The sequence below is a fragment of the Glycine soja genome, chromosome 4 (genome assembly GCF_004193775.1).
Source record: "Glycine soja cultivar W05 chromosome 4, ASM419377v2, whole genome shotgun sequence".
In the NCBI taxonomy this organism is placed as follows: Eukaryota; Viridiplantae; Streptophyta; class Magnoliopsida; order Fabales; family Fabaceae; genus Glycine; species Glycine soja.
The window spans coordinates 51,469,159-51,484,654 of NC_041005.1; the positions used below are offsets into that span (position 1 = coordinate 51,469,159).

Here is a 15,496-nt window from a genome sequence, read left to right on the forward strand (position 1 = left end):
CAGCACCTGCAGGAAGCTACCTCTTAATTTTGAGAGAATCCAATGTGTCTCTCTCGATCTCTACATACAATATTAATGTAAAAAACTATACTATAAGATGACATACAATAACATATAAACCATCTTGCCTTCCTCAAATAGTTACAACTTAAGATAACATATAATAAAATGAAGCATATTTTTTTCCATTCGAAACTTTTATACATGAAAAAATTATGTTATAAACAAAGAAAGTTTTGTTAAAAATGAGCACAATTTTTTTAGAGTATGTTTGGATAGAGAATTTTAACTGAGGAAAGTAATTTATCAGATAATTTGAATTTCTGTAATCTAGAATTCATTGTTTGGATATTTTTTTTGAATAATTTAAAATTTTGGAATTTTAAAACAAAATTTTAAACAACTAAAAATTTGGAATTTTAATTTCCTCCTAAAAGGTGAGAAATTGAAATTCTCTTCTTACCGTCTTCTTCAAAAAAACAAACAAACACCGTGTAAGAGTGTGAAACATGATGACCTTAGAACATAGGAACACGTATAACTAGCACACTAATAATATTTTTTCTTTTTTTTCATTCATTTTTTTTCACCCTCGTAATTTTAACCTTTTTTATCCAAACACAAAATTTTGAAAATAAAAAAATTTCAATTGAAATATTTGAAATTCTTAGAATTTAAAATTCCTCAGAATTTTAAATTCCTCCATCCAAACATACTCTTAAGGAAATTTCATAGGGTCTAAAAAATGATAATGTGCACATTATTGGGTGGATAATTAAAACTGTACGCTGTTTGCAAAGATACAATTTTGCCCTTACTTTTGGAGTTCAATCTAAGATTAATAAATTGGAGTTTCAGCAGGGAAAAGATGAAGACTTATTCCAAAGTCAGACCTAAAACAGACAGGAAGATTAATGTACTTTATTTTCATATTTCTGATTCGTCCATAGGATTCGAGTTTAATGCATCTATGGATTGCACACTTCAACTATAAGTCGTGGCGTTTGAAAACTTTGCTCATCACTTGTCCTTAGTCGTTTGAGTTGTATTAACCACCCTGCGAAGTTATCAACTAAAAAGTCGTATCACATTTTATTTTATACCGCCGTAGAATAAATCCTCCTTTGACATTGAGCATCCAAAAACTAACATTCTGCGAGGACCAAATCAAAACTCTCCCAAAAGAACATTAATATTTAATGCACTAGGAAGCAAGCTCATCCACGGGAAGTGGTCAAAATGTGCTGAAAGAACAAGCCAGATATATCTTTTGGTGCTAATTAAACAGTAATCAGGTCAGTTAGATTAGTGAAGCAGAAGAGTTAATTTGATTCTTCTAGCCAAAAAGTGGATGATATGCAGCATGATTACAATATGGTCGCAATTTAGTTTACTGTGAGTTTAGTTCAGTTTAAAGAGTATTATCTTTTGTAGAGAGTTCAGAAAATTAACTATTTTTCAAGAAAAAGAGGTTACTAAACATGCAATTACTAATTAGTGAACAAGTTAGTTTGTTAAGATAAAAGCTTAATATATGGTAAGTGACGTAAGTATATATTTTACACCTATGAAGGAAGCTTCAGTGAGAAAGGACAAAAAAGTCATTTTAAGAACAAAGTTGTATGTATTAAATTGACATAAACTAAAAACCATCTGGCACCAATGTCGTATCTTGACTACCGAGGATTTGCTAGTTGCTACCTTGAGACGCAAGCCTCTCTATGGTTCTCTCTATAAATAGTGGATCTCTCTTCTTCCCCACATTCACTTTTGATTTGATTCTTTTCCCCACTTTCAGAACAGCAGCAACAAGGTATAGAGAGAGAGAGAGAGAGAGAGCCAAAAAAAAACAAACTAGTACTCAACAAAAAGAGAAAGAGAAACCTCTTAAACACGCACCCTTAATTCCTACCTCAAAGAAAGTACTACTCTTCAAACATTTTCTATTCACTGAAGAAGGATCTTTGCACTTGCACTTGCAGCCATCTATCATGGTTAAGTTAGAGCACAAGATCAAAACAGAACCATCATCAAAGGAAATGCGGTTATCTTCACTCTCATCATCAGCATCAACATCATCAGATTGCAAGAAGAAGAAGTACAAGGGAGTGAGAATGAGGAGCTGGGGATCATGGGTGTCTGAGATTAGAGCACCAAACCAGAAAACAAGAATATGGTTAGGCTCTTATTCAACCCCGGAGGCTGCAGCTAGAGCCTATGATGCTGCACTTCTATGCCTTAAAGGATCCTCAGCAAATCTCAATTTCCCTTTAAGCTCTTCACAACAATACATTCCAGGAGAGGCTGTCATGTCCCCCAAATCAATCCAAAGAGTTGCTGCGGCCGCTGCAAATAGTTTCATTGACAATGCCAACACTCCCCCTTCCCCACCTCCTGCTTCTAACCCATCATCATTGGCCTCATCCCCCTCATTGGTCTCTTCTCCCTCGGATCAAATCGACGACAACGCATCGCTGATATCGTCTTTCGAAGCCTACACTAGTTGTGACCAAGCAAATCAACCAATGACTATGAATGTGATGGAACCTTGGTACACCTTTGCTGATGGTCTTCAATCCCCTAAGTATATTGATCAGATGCTAAGTGGTGCTTTCTTCGATTTCGATTCGTCTCATCTGTTTGATGATCTATACGAAGAAAGTGACATTCGTTTGTGGAGCTTCTGCTGAGAAAAAAAAAAAATCAATTCAAGCCAACTACAATATTTCTCTTTTCTCAAAAATTCAATTCGTTTGTCTTCAGTGGTATAACTTAAGATGTTACTGACTGTAACCAGATTAAAATTTGTATACCCTATGCTACATAATAGTGCATATTAGATGAAATTCATGTTGAGATAAGACAATTTTTGGCCTCTCTTATGTGAATTTCTAGGAGTCTGAAATTATGTATCATTGATGCAAAGCTTGTTATGTCAATGTCATGAATGGTTTCCCATCCACTGTGTCACAGAATAAAGGGAGAAAAAATAATATAGTCATCAAAATCCTTAGTTATAAGCAATTCATTTCACTGTTTTTTGAATGTAACTATGGGAGGAGACTTTTGCTATTGTGAGTATCTTTAGGAAGGCTTTTTTTGCAAGGGAAGGTATCTGAGATGCTTATTTCCAATCCAATGAGAATAGGAAACCATGTACAGAGCGTGGTAACTTGAAACCATTGGAAAAAGTGCGTCTTTTCTAAGCATTGTCTGCTCTCCCGCGTGCCCAAAGAACAAAGAGTGTTCCCTTATTTTGATGTTTAAGTTTGGCATTTTATACCCTATTCTATTCTTCTCCTAGATGGGAATAAATCCTGGTTAATTTCCATTTTATGCATGGTGCATAGTGATCGATTTTGTTCTGCCCCTGAGCTGTAACACTCTCCCTCCCACAGTTTTGGGTTAGATTTTGGCAATGCTTTTAATTAATTGAGTTGGTGGAGGCAACAAATTTATGAAATTGAACATCAAAGATGATTTGATCGTATGATGATTCCTTAAATTCTTTTTTTGGTTCTTTAATTGGGCCAACTTTGTTTGCCTTTAGTAGCATATGATATCTAGCGAAAAAGAAAATTTATAGTCATGACTGTTGATGCAAGCAATTCTTTCTTTTGTAACGTGTTGAGAATATTATATGCAAGGTCATATTCTTTACACAATAAGAAGGCTAGACAAACTTTGACGCTTTTTGGCCAACTTTTGAACCTCATCATGTGTCCGAGCCTATTCATCAGACATGACCTGTCCTATTGTGAAATGGGCTAAGGCATGGGATGCCATTCTCTCTTGTTCTTTTTACATTGCATCTAACTAAACTAGTCTCAATGCTCAACATGGACACAAAGTGGCTTCCACGGGCTATGTAGGCTTTTTCTCACAAAGGGAGTATACAAGAAATTAAGCTTTTGCTTTTGGTATTACTAGTTCACATATACGTAGGAAGAAGGACAGGGGATCCTCCCTTTCCTTTGAAACCTTTGTTTTTCTCGACGTACATGTTCTTGGGCCTACATAGCATTATGTCCCTAAGGCATCGATTCAATTTAGCTTATTCTCAATTTTATGCACATGAAAATGATATAACTAAATGACAATTTAAATGTTGCGTTTTGAGACACAGCATGTGAGTGTCCTTCTTTTGGCCGTCAGCATGTGAGCTCAATGTGTCAATCAATACAAGATTATAATATATTTTGTAAATTATTGGTATTTTATTTTATATTAACAAGCGACTCAATCAAATTTGTTGTATTTTTTTTTCTTTTACCTCTTAGATCCTTTGAAATTATGCTAATAGTTTACTTTTAAGTATACCATTTTGTGCTCGTAAAAGTAACAGGTGCTGTAGAATTAGACAAGGCCATAATTATTAGGCTTGTCATTACTAATTTAGTTATGACATGTTTCAATGACATTATGTATAGTGATTGCGATATCATATAAAGAAGTGATACGTTGAAGTATAAACAATGGTTAGGTATTTCATGTGGGATCACTCGCTTCTCATATAATGATTGTGAGAAAGAATAATTGCCCACCATAAAGAAAAGGCAGGGGTAGGGAGGTCGAGATCCAACATTAAGCATGATTTAAATGATCCATGCTTGGCCTTATTAAGACATAATTTTAGTGAATTGCTGATTAATCAAGAATCCGTGTAGATTTTAACCAGTTAAACTTTTATTAATTGATTTGTTTCACATGGCATCCTATCAAACAACGCAAATTAATGCAAATTATCTTGCATATAATACAGGAAGTGATTTTTAACCGTGAAGGTGTCTCAGTAACGACAGTATTTATTTTCTTCGTTCACTGTTCAGCCCGCAGTACTTAACTCAAATGCAACTATTTGGTCCAAAACGTGTGAGAGAAAGTTTGAAACTATTGTCTGTTGAGTGTTGACAGTGAGCATTTGGAATTCTATGAGCCCCAGAGCTAGTGGGCATTTGGCAAACTGGACACTCGCTATTACAGTTCTGTAACCAACTGTAATTATTACTATGCCAAAAGAAGAATATTTATAAAAAAAATTGCTCAAAAATAATAAAACTGTGTGCTACGCCATGGTTTCTCTCAACCATTTTTTATCTTGACATGAATAAGAATTACTATTATACTAATTGATTTTTTTAGTTTAATTTTTACACAGCTAGTGTAAAATTTAAGTACAATGACAACTAATTAAAAACATAGTAAATTAATGAATTTTAAAATATTTATCATAAAAATTAACAAATTTATTATATATACGATGAGAAATTTTAATTGAATGTCAACATAGATACATAAACTATTTCCTCTAATTTTTTTTATTTTTGTTTATCAGATTTTCCTTTTTTTCTAGATGCAACGCAAATAATAGATTGTCCATTTTTATAAACTTCACTTCCTATTTCTGACACGTAAATGTGAAATTTTGGTTTTTATTTTTATTTTTTTGGTAGACGGTAGATATATATACCTAACCTTTATCAATACTTAGAACTAAGTAGTAATTAAATTAAAATAACTCCATATCATTTAATTCATATAATTAGTGGTAAATCAAGGAATTTAGCTAAATTATTTAAATAAGAATAAGTAAGTTATCATATATTTTTTTAAATAATGTTTAATTCTCACAACTAAAAAAATACAATCAGTGGTAAAATTTGGAATATCTAATATCATTTGTTATTATATTAAAACAAATTTCAACAAGATTGATACGATTATTATATCGTACCTTTATATAACCTAAAATTTAGTCCGGTAATTTGTTTAAATAACTTTGGGTCTTTATTGCATACCATCGTGTCATCAATTAATACATGTACAGGAATATTCATAGACTGATTCAATATCTAATACAAGTAATAAAACCAAATAAAAAAAATGTTTGTTTTATTCTATCAAGTTGAATTTTAATGCTCTTAATAAAAAAATCGAATTTTAAATCTAATATTAAAGGCAAATCCTGCCAAATTCATATCAAACCTATATGCTCATGTGTAGTTTTATTTATGAAATCAACATACCACTCATACTTTTATATTATTATACCAATGTATTTTGTCTGTACATAATTCTATTACCTATATTATGTATACTTTTATTGTTATTTGTAAGTTTATCATTTTTTAATTAGTTTAAAATTTTTCTTGTATCTCTTGTTTTCTTTTGTTATATTACTTTTGTTTTTCATATTGAAATTTATTTTAATAAATAATAAAAAAAGATAAGATACTCTTAATAAAGTCATAAAATCAATTTCAATAAAACTAAATAAGTATTGGGCCAAGCTCTTAACGGGCCTTGAGATTAGTGCTTTTGGGTTTCCGCGATTGCAATAGTTTCTAGTTTCCACTCCGCAAGTCATTCATTCCTTTCGCCGCACATAGTCATGGGTTTCTCCAAGCAACAGCTTCTTGCGCGGTTAAAGGTTCTTCGCTCTTTTCCTATTCCATCAGTCACAGAACAACTCAAACATAAACGAGACTAAGCTAATTTTTTGTTGTCATAATTTCTCTTTTTTATTCACAGGAGCTTCAGATTCCATTTTCCCAGTATGAACATCCAGTTGTTTTGACCGTTGACGCTCAGGTATAAGGCATATCTTGTTCATTTTTTATTTATTTCTGATACAATATCCATTTATTTTATTTTACCTTCTGGCTCAATATGTTGGACAATTGGGGGGTGGCCTCAGCAAGAATTTATTTCTCAAGGTATCTTATAATTTAAGAGGATAACTAAAACAAAAATCTATGTATTTCTGTTGCTCTTTGTTTTTAACTTGTTATGCGTATTATGCACTGATTATCACTTTTTTGAAAATAAAAAAATTAAACAGGACTAGAAAAGCAGGCTGTATGTTGTTTCTGCTTTAGCTGGTACCAAAGTTATGCATGATTTTGTAGGCCTTAGGGAGTTTGTATCGCTTTACTTCAATGGGTATTGATAAGATTTATTTGTTGCTTCAAAGCTGAGCAGTGTTATCTCAGCGGCTTGGTTTGGGAAAAGGTGGTCTCAGAATGGCACCTGAGGAGGCTTTGGGTGAAGTACTTCAGGTCTGTCTAAGTGTCTATGCCTTTCTTCTATGAATCATTTTGTTGTTGGAACCTTCATTTCTCTCTTTCACTCTTACCTTGTATAAGAAGAAGCAGTGCCCATTAAATTGACCAAAAGTTCTAAAGGCTTGTGTTCTGACAGTCTTTGCATAAAACATATTTATGGAGTTTTTTTTTTTTTTTTTTTAAACATATGAATTGTAAAATTAGGCCGGTTACCTTGTTATCGCCATGCATTATATAGTGTATAAGAAAGACAATTCTTATTGAGGCACTCTCTAATCACTGATTGAGTTGGTTGCAGAAATTGGTAAATCGAGTTAATCTCACTCTGGTCAAAGATTTGTCCTATCTTTGTCATGGAAACTGTTTTATAGCTTTTATCTGTAGAATATTCATTATCTTTATTGGCTTTCTGCCATTTTCCACAATTAGCGATTGAGAACACTAATGCATATATTTAGAACCTTATTATTAATCAATGTAAAATTTTCCTTTTAGTTTTTATGTTGAATGTTGATATTGTCGTTACTATAAGTTTCAATTATATAATGACAATGGTTACTTCTATATATGCTAAGCAAGAAGTTATCAATTACAAAATTTAAGAAGAGAATCAACATTGTGTTAATGACATGGCTGAAATTATTGTCTTACCTCATGCTCTTATTTTTCTTTATCTCACCAGGTACCCTTGGGTTGTGTCACTCCATTTGCACTTGTGAATGAATCAGCACGGTATGCTTATGTTCTTTGTTTGCGTGCTTATGAGATATCTAATTATTTTTTTCTTGGAAATGTTTGGTCACATACCCAATTTGATTTCAATACTGTTCTTTGGAGCTATTCACTGAAGGCATTTCCCTCCCTCTTTCACTATTAAGATGTTTCGCTTTGAAATCCATCCATCACTGTTTTTCCTTGTAGTTGTAGGTTTCTCATTTTAGTCTTAAATCACATTCTTCTATCCTTTGAGTTTTCTTATAAAGTTTCTTCATTTATTCATGAAAATTCTACTAGTTTTGAATTTAGTTGTTGCTTCTTTCCTGCCATCAAATTTAAAATGATCTTCTCTTGAATGATGAACTAAATCTGTTGAATTATTAATACTGTGTTGATCTTAGCCACACTTGATTTGTTAGTGCACTGGCTTGTTGAAGCCATGAATTCATGTTTATGTTTTTGCTTGTTAGACTGTTTATAAACATTGTTCTGATCCACTCAGCTAATCTATTTCCAAGGAACTCATTTATTTTTCTTCTATGTTGCATCATTTCCTTTCTGAAGAGATGTTTCACTGCTATTGGATCAAGGGTTCAAGTCTCAGAAGCACTGCTTCTTCCATCCACTGTCCAATGACATGTCTATATGTAAGCAAACAGATTCTCTTATGAAAAGGAAAAAAGATCTGCTTGCACATTTTTTTCAACTCTTATAAAGTTGATAATATTATATAGATGCATTTCCTCCACATTAGGGAATTCTTTTGCTAGTATTTGTTCAACACCATGGGTCCACCAATTCTTTCATGCTTACTATTTGACAATTTTGGAACTTAAATATTCATGGTGTTTTGTATCCAAATGATATCTTTTAGCTCATCTATGTTGATTAAGACATAATAATGTCTTAGGTTCATGTCAGATCCATTATGCGTCGATGCACTGAAAACCCAGTTAATTAGACTCTCATCCTTTACAATTGCAGCTCTAAATGCATGTGATCTTGACTAGTTTCTTAAATCAATTGGAAGAAATCGCTCATACGTTGATTTGGAGGTGAGTAAATTTAAGGCACCTCTTTTTTTTTTTTTTCTTTTAAAATAAAATAAAAAATTCACCTATTATTTATTCATTGATGATCATTGTGTGCCTGCCTTATCTCCTTGCAGGCCAATCCTAAAGTGGGAAAAGATCAACCCCCTGATCTAGCTGCACTAGTTCCATCTGGTTTGATAGTCTTACCCGATCAACCACAAAAACAATCTTCTTCACAGGTTCCTGAGGATGCAAACCATGTTTCCATGGATAATGGAACCAATACAGTTTCTGGTAAAAAATTCTATTAACTGCATTATTCAATTTGTTCATTTATCTATTATTTGCATTGAAACAACAGCTACTATTTGTTTTGATTGTCTTCATTTCTATGATTTGAGAAGTACTCAGACTCAGTATTGTGCACAGACCTTGAGTTTTTTTGTTTTGTAAATTTGTAATTGCTAAAAGTGCCTTGCTATATCTCATTTTTTTTGTTCCTTTTCATAATAGTCTCTATCTGCTTTTCCCATGCATGTATCTGAAATGCAAGCAATCTTGGGTAGTTTAAGTTATCTAAATTTGACCTCAGAAAGCTAATGCAGAGCCATATTTGATGATGCCACTTAACAGGATTGATAAGAATCTGTCAAAATCTTCTACATCCTTTGAAGACTAGCATAAGGATGTGTAGTCGTCCAAAATTGTTGCATTAGGCATTTCAGCAATGTATAATTCATTCTATAAGCAATCATTTTGTTTAGGTCTCATAAAGAAATGAAATGATCACACTTGTAGAGTGACAGTCTTCTATTTTATTTTGTTTTTCCCAGTGGATTAATTTCTAACCCTTGTATATATATACATTTTTTTTCCTGTTAACATTTTTTTCCTCATCCTTAAAAACGTCATTGCCCAATGAATGCATTAAAATTATATTTTGTACCATTTGAAACTAGAAGTTTATGAGGACCTACCATTGACATTATGATCCTTTTGAGACAATTTGCAAATTTATCTAGTGTAGTAAAAGGTGCTTGCTGGTTTATAGCTTTACTTTGGGTGAAGCTACTGTTTGCAATCTGCTGTTGCATTAGCGACTACTGACTGCTACAATGTTTAGCATTTAGTTGTTCAGACATATATTTTTCGCATTTGACCCTTGCTATGGCTCACAAATGTTCAGCACATTAGTTCATCAATTTCGTAAGGGTAGCAGAAAAAGCTTGTTTGTGGTTGAATTATCCCAGTGACTAAATTAGTAACAAAGTAAAAAAAATTCTGGGCAGCTAAAGTTGTCAAGCCATCCTCTGGCAGGAAAAGTTCAAAGGGGGACACCAGCAAAAAATGTTAATTCATCAGGCTCCTTTGCAGATGCTGGGCAATTCGTTGAAGAGATATTGCAAAAAACATCACAGTTATTGCTTTCAGAGGTAAAACAAAAATGTATACTTTCCTTCAATTCCAACTTATGCTATACGTCCTGCATCAGGCTGAAGAATCTTGGTCATACAGGTCAAGGATGAAAATATAAAGTTACATGGGGAGCAGCTCGGTACTGTGTTATCTGACAAATTACTGAAAAACCTCAATGCAGAGTTTAAGAACCTTGCTGTAAGTATATGAAGATGCTACTAAAATTTTCCTGTTATGCAATTATGTCTCCGATCACCAAATTTTCTTTATTTCAGATGATTTTTAAGAACACAGCATATACGGAAGGGTTCCGTGCCGGTACTCATTATAGGCCCCCGCTCATGTGAAGCACACGATGATTTGCGATTTGCTGGCAGGAAAGTAAAAGAGGGGACCAAAATTGTAACTTAGTTGTTCAATGTTTAGTTTGTGACAACACACCATGCATTGTTTGAGCATTCATATATACTGGGAAATGTTTGGTATAGAATAGATGATTTGAAACGATTTGATCAATGAAAAAAGTCACACTAAATCGGTCATTTGAAAACAAGGGTAAACTACTTTGAAGATTCTCTAAATTATAGTAATTATTTTTTTTAAAGATAAAATAATGAACTTTTTACTAGTTACATTTTTAGTAAATCATATATATTAATAATTATTGTGTAAAAAGAAGAAAAAAATGTAAACTTGAAACATTAGACTTACACAGTAATTATTAATATATATGATTTACAAATAACATAACAAGTGTACTTGTACTGAAAAAAGCAAAAAAAAAAGTGTGCCCATGTTGTGATAACATGTGGTAATTGTCATTGCAAATAACAAATTAATATTTACAGCGTACCCATTGATATAACATGGTAACCAACAAATATGGCAATTTGACATGGGATCTTTTTGTGGTAACATGTATCCTCAACCTTTCTAAATTATACATGTGTTTATCTATGGAGTGAAATACAAGGGTAGGACGACAAGTGGCAGTATTATACAGATCTCGAACTTCGTAGAATCTGGTGATGAATTCAATTTTTAACGTGATTGAAACTTGAAGGCCATTAATTTTTGAATCGCAAGCCAATGACAGCCCTGCAAAACGCAATTAGCCGTTGAAACTTTATTCAGAAGAAGGCCTTTGATTAGGCCTGTGTAGTTTATTTATGGTCTAATTAACAGTTTAGTCTATTCTCAAAAATAAAAATAAAAACAGTTTAGTCTCTGTAATATACATCTTTATAATTTAAATTTAAGCAAAATGTTTTTGTTCATTGTTAAGTTTTTTGGCTTTAGTCCTTGATATTGCTATTTTAGTTAATATCAAATTATAAACTTTTGGGATTGGTTCTTTATATATTGAAAGATTTTCTTTTCGATTCATCATTTTTAAGAACTAAAACTGACAAAAACCATCAGGGACTAAACGACAAGAATTTTTTTCAGAAGACTAAAATTGAAAGAGGTGTGTACGTTATGGGATTAAAAGTTTATTTAGCTTCTACTTGTTTTAAAAATAATGTAACCAAAGTTGGAAAGACATCATAACGAGAGAAAAAAAAGGTTATACAACATTGTAAAAAATTTTACACAAACAAACAATGTGTAAGATTGCTTTACACGGTTAATATATAGATATTAAATTCTCTCGTAACAAACAAGAGAGCTTCAAATTAACTTACTCGTGATCGTGACATCTTAATCTACTGCCTTTACATGCAAGTTACAATCCTAACCAGTTGACGAGCCTCAGATGTAAACCATTTGAGAGCTTAAAGAATGCAACAAGAGGGCTGCCTCCGATTAGCTGCTGAAAATTAATGAATGCAAAGATGATTTTCACTTTTCATTGTATGAGCGAATATATTCAACCGCAACAATCTAACATCTGATATAATCAATATACTTTTTTTTTTTTTTTAAAGCATTTCTATTTTCTTTTCTCGTTAGGTTCAAAATCTGTTGGGAGAAACCTAGAAGAGCTAAGCCGAATTAAAGATGTTGAATTTGGTTTGTACGTACCTCTAGAGAATAATGTGGGACTGTTAGATGGAGAATATCCTGGTCACCCAAAAAATAAATAAATGGTGAGTCATATCACGTAATTGATGACTAATAAATAATAGTAATACACTATACATGTGATCGAATGTTTACAAAATCTCCTAGATTTATTTTCATATTGTTCTGCCTCTGTTTGAATCACATATATAATCAACATATAATCACAAGGTAAACATATTTCAATATGAGAACAATTCTTGCACAATCATAGTGAAGCTTAATATCGCCATTTTAGTTTTAGGGTTTCAAATTGAATTAACCAGAGCGAACTCAATTTTTACAAGCAAGTAGCTTATCAATAAACACAACCAATTAAAAGGTCAAAATATATTGAAATTAATTTGTATCCAAGAGTTTGCACTAAAGCTGTTTTAAAATCGTTATGAGCCATTGATCGATTGATTATATATATTGTATGATCTTACAAGCATTGTGAACACGCAAAAATTGCTCTTGAATTAATTAGCTATTAATTTCAGAAATAACAGTAATATGTATTTTAACCATGGTCCATATGGTCTTAATGAAGTCAAGGAATTAGAGATAACTGGAAATGTAGGAGAATAACAATAACTTAACTCTTTCACTTTACTAGATAATAAATAGCAGACAACGAAGGATTTAATTTTATCAATGATCACCATCACAAGAGTTAGCACAACTAATATCATGTATAGTAATTTAGAAGTGTAATGAATAATAATAAGAAGAAGTGAATTAAATAAAGTATGATTCACCCCTTGAAGAAGAAGCAGCAACAGTAGTATTATTTCCTTGAGGGTGAACCCGTCGACGATACCTTGCATTGAATGGCCAAAGCGAAGTAAAACGACGAGTCCACCTCAAGCACCTCTGCAACCTACCTTCTCCGCCGTCACCAACGCATTCATCACCCTCCGACGACGACGACGACGACGACGGCACCGGAACCTCGTGCCGGCACACGGGGCAAGAATTGTGCAGCCTCAGCCACGGAACAATGCAATCGGAGTGATATATGTGCTTGCACTGAAGCTCCCTCGCTTCTCCACCCACTTCGAACTCCTCCTGACAAACAGGACACTGAGAATTCTCCTTCAGATGCGCGCTCTCGATTTTCACCGTCGGAATAGCCTCGATAGCCCGTTCCGGCGCCGGCGCCGGACCCTGCCGGTCGTTTTCTGTTATCTGTTCGATGAGTTCGTTAAGCCCTGGCCCGAAGAAATAATCTCGCGCGTCCAGTCCGCGCGGGATTGGGCCCGGGCCGTGGATTGGGCCTGGGCCGCGTCGGTTTGGGATGTTAATGGGCTCGAAGGGGTTGGATGGGTCCATGGGCTGGAAAACGATCCAGGTGCGGGGGCGGTGTTGGGGTTCGGGTTCGGGTTCGGGGTGGCGGCGACGAGGGCGGCGGTGGCGGTGGTAGACGGGGAGCTCTTCGGGTTGGGGTTGGATTAAACCGGGGAAGCGGCGGATGGGAGGGTCCATCATGAGGGAAAGTGCTTCGAGCAAACGCGCTTCTGGGGAGGGGTCCGGTGTGGTGAAGTCCACGACGAGCCTTGGACGCGGCATGTTGATTTCGCAGATGAATTGGCCGAAGCAGCGCGGGCACGTGATTTGGGTGGGGTTGTTGTTATCGGGTGCGGCGCGGACCGTGCGGTTGCACTGGAAGCAATAGTAGAGCTGGAACGTCCTCGCTTGGGCATTCCCATTGTTGTTTCTCTCTCTGGGAGGACTCAATGACATATTGTTACTTAAAGTTGATTATGGGTTTGGAAATGGCGTCTGCTATTCTTAATATATAGCAGAAGATGCCTTATGGGTTTGCATCAAGTCATTCCTTATAGCCATTCAGGGTTTCCACTGTTCCTTGCATGGCTGGGAAAAGGATGAGTCTTCATTTGGCCTTCCACTTGCCACCTCCACGTACTTTACTTGTTCATGGCTTTGATTCATTTCACACACCACCTTGCATATAGGCCAAGGTACTTTTATGATCAGCTTTGGATCAATGTTAAATTAAGAGAAAAATAATAATTATAGATGATATGATTTGATAAGAAAAAAAATTAAAAGTATCGAATAAGTGTTTATGATATATGAATATTAATTTATATATTATTACTCAAGTTATAAATAGAGAAAGCCTAGTGATTTATCTCAATATCGTATATATGCACACAATTTACTAATAGTTTTTCTATGTAATTTGCTCTTAACAAACATTTAAATTGTTCTGTCGATAATACATGGAGTTATTTCTTAAATCATTACCATGATTAACTGATAATGTTATGCTAGGGCTAAATTAGCTAGCTCAATGAATTTTAAAGCCTTTTTTAGGAAGGAGCTGATTGTCTTCGGCATCGAGCAATGTGATTATATCAAAAGTAGTACATTTCCAGCTTATACCTTTGTCCAAATTAACCCATGAGGATTAGAGAAGGATGTATTATGTTCAAGAAATTATTGACACTATCCACCAAAAGAGAACTTAAGTTTTTTTTAGTAACTAGTTGTTAATGGTTAGTTTTTGTTAGCTGAAAGAATTGAATCCATGACTTTTTTTATCATTTTTTTTCTTTTTATTATCAAATCAATTTTATAACTTTCGGGAGAGGTTAAGGTCACACTTGATTTTAATGTTTATTTTTTATTTTCATTTTTAAATTTTTAAGATTTAGAAAGCATGTATCAAACCAATTTTATAACTCCCAAGAAAAGTTACTTGATGCTTAATTACTTTCTGTTTTCATTTTAAATTTTTAATATTTAGAAAACATATATGTATTGGGAAGAAAATAAGGTATTAGTGCATTTTCAATTCTTTAGAAAAGGATAAAAGCATTTATTTATTGTTTCCATTTTTGGACATATTTTTAAAATATTTTTAGAGAAATTGTTTTTTAAATTTTAAATAAATATATTTTTACTCTGATTGTTATTTTATTTAAAACTAAAAATAGAAAACATTCAAACCAAATCAAGTGCCACTTGAGAGTTATATTTACCTTGAGAACTGATTCTATTATGCCAATTTGCTATAAAAATTTAAATGCAAAAGTATGTTATAAGTCATTCAATCAAAAATTAATTTTAGTCTTTATATTTTAAAATGATGATTTTGGTCATTATATTTTTAGTCTTTATTAAATTGAGAGATGAAATTCACTCATTATAAATAATATAAGGAATAAAATCATCATTTTCAAAATACAGAAA

General features: G+C 33.4%; 2 protein-coding genes and 1 pseudogene across 7 annotated transcripts; 2 read left to right on the forward strand and 1 right to left on the reverse strand.

Moving 5' to 3' along the window:
- Window positions 1-1,757: 1,757 nt before the first annotated feature.
- Window positions 1,758-3,260, forward strand: LOC114410441 (ethylene-responsive transcription factor ERF014-like). The gene has a single exon (XM_028374381.1). The coding sequence runs from the start codon at window positions 1,992-1,994 to the stop codon at window positions 2,688-2,690; it is 699 nt and encodes a 232-aa protein (XP_028230182.1). The 5' UTR covers window positions 1,758-1,991; the 3' UTR covers window positions 2,691-3,260.
- Window positions 3,261-6,451: 3,191 nt separating this feature from the next.
- Window positions 6,452-10,791, forward strand: LOC114410444 (annotated as a pseudogene).
- A 155-nt stretch (window positions 10,792-10,946) lies between these two features.
- LOC114410442 (E3 ubiquitin-protein ligase RING1) lies at window positions 10,947-14,038 on the reverse strand. Of its 6 annotated transcripts, none has more exons than XM_028374387.1 (4): window positions 13,162-14,038; window positions 12,257-12,295; window positions 11,917-12,041; window positions 10,947-11,329 (listed from the first exon to the last, which is right to left on the reverse strand). In XM_028374387.1, the coding sequence occupies exons 1-3, from the start codon at window positions 14,018-14,020 to the stop codon at window positions 12,007-12,009; spliced, it is 933 nt and encodes a 310-aa protein (XP_028230188.1). In that variant the 5' UTR covers window positions 14,021-14,038; the 3' UTR covers window positions 10,947-11,329; window positions 11,917-12,006. The 6 variants fall into 6 exon arrangements, with proteins under 6 accessions (XP_028230188.1, XP_028230187.1, XP_028230184.1 ...); XM_028374386.1 differs by having other exon boundaries at window positions 11,917-12,044; XM_028374383.1 differs by having other exon boundaries at window positions 13,036-14,038.
- Window positions 14,039-15,496: the final 1,458 nt, after the last annotated feature.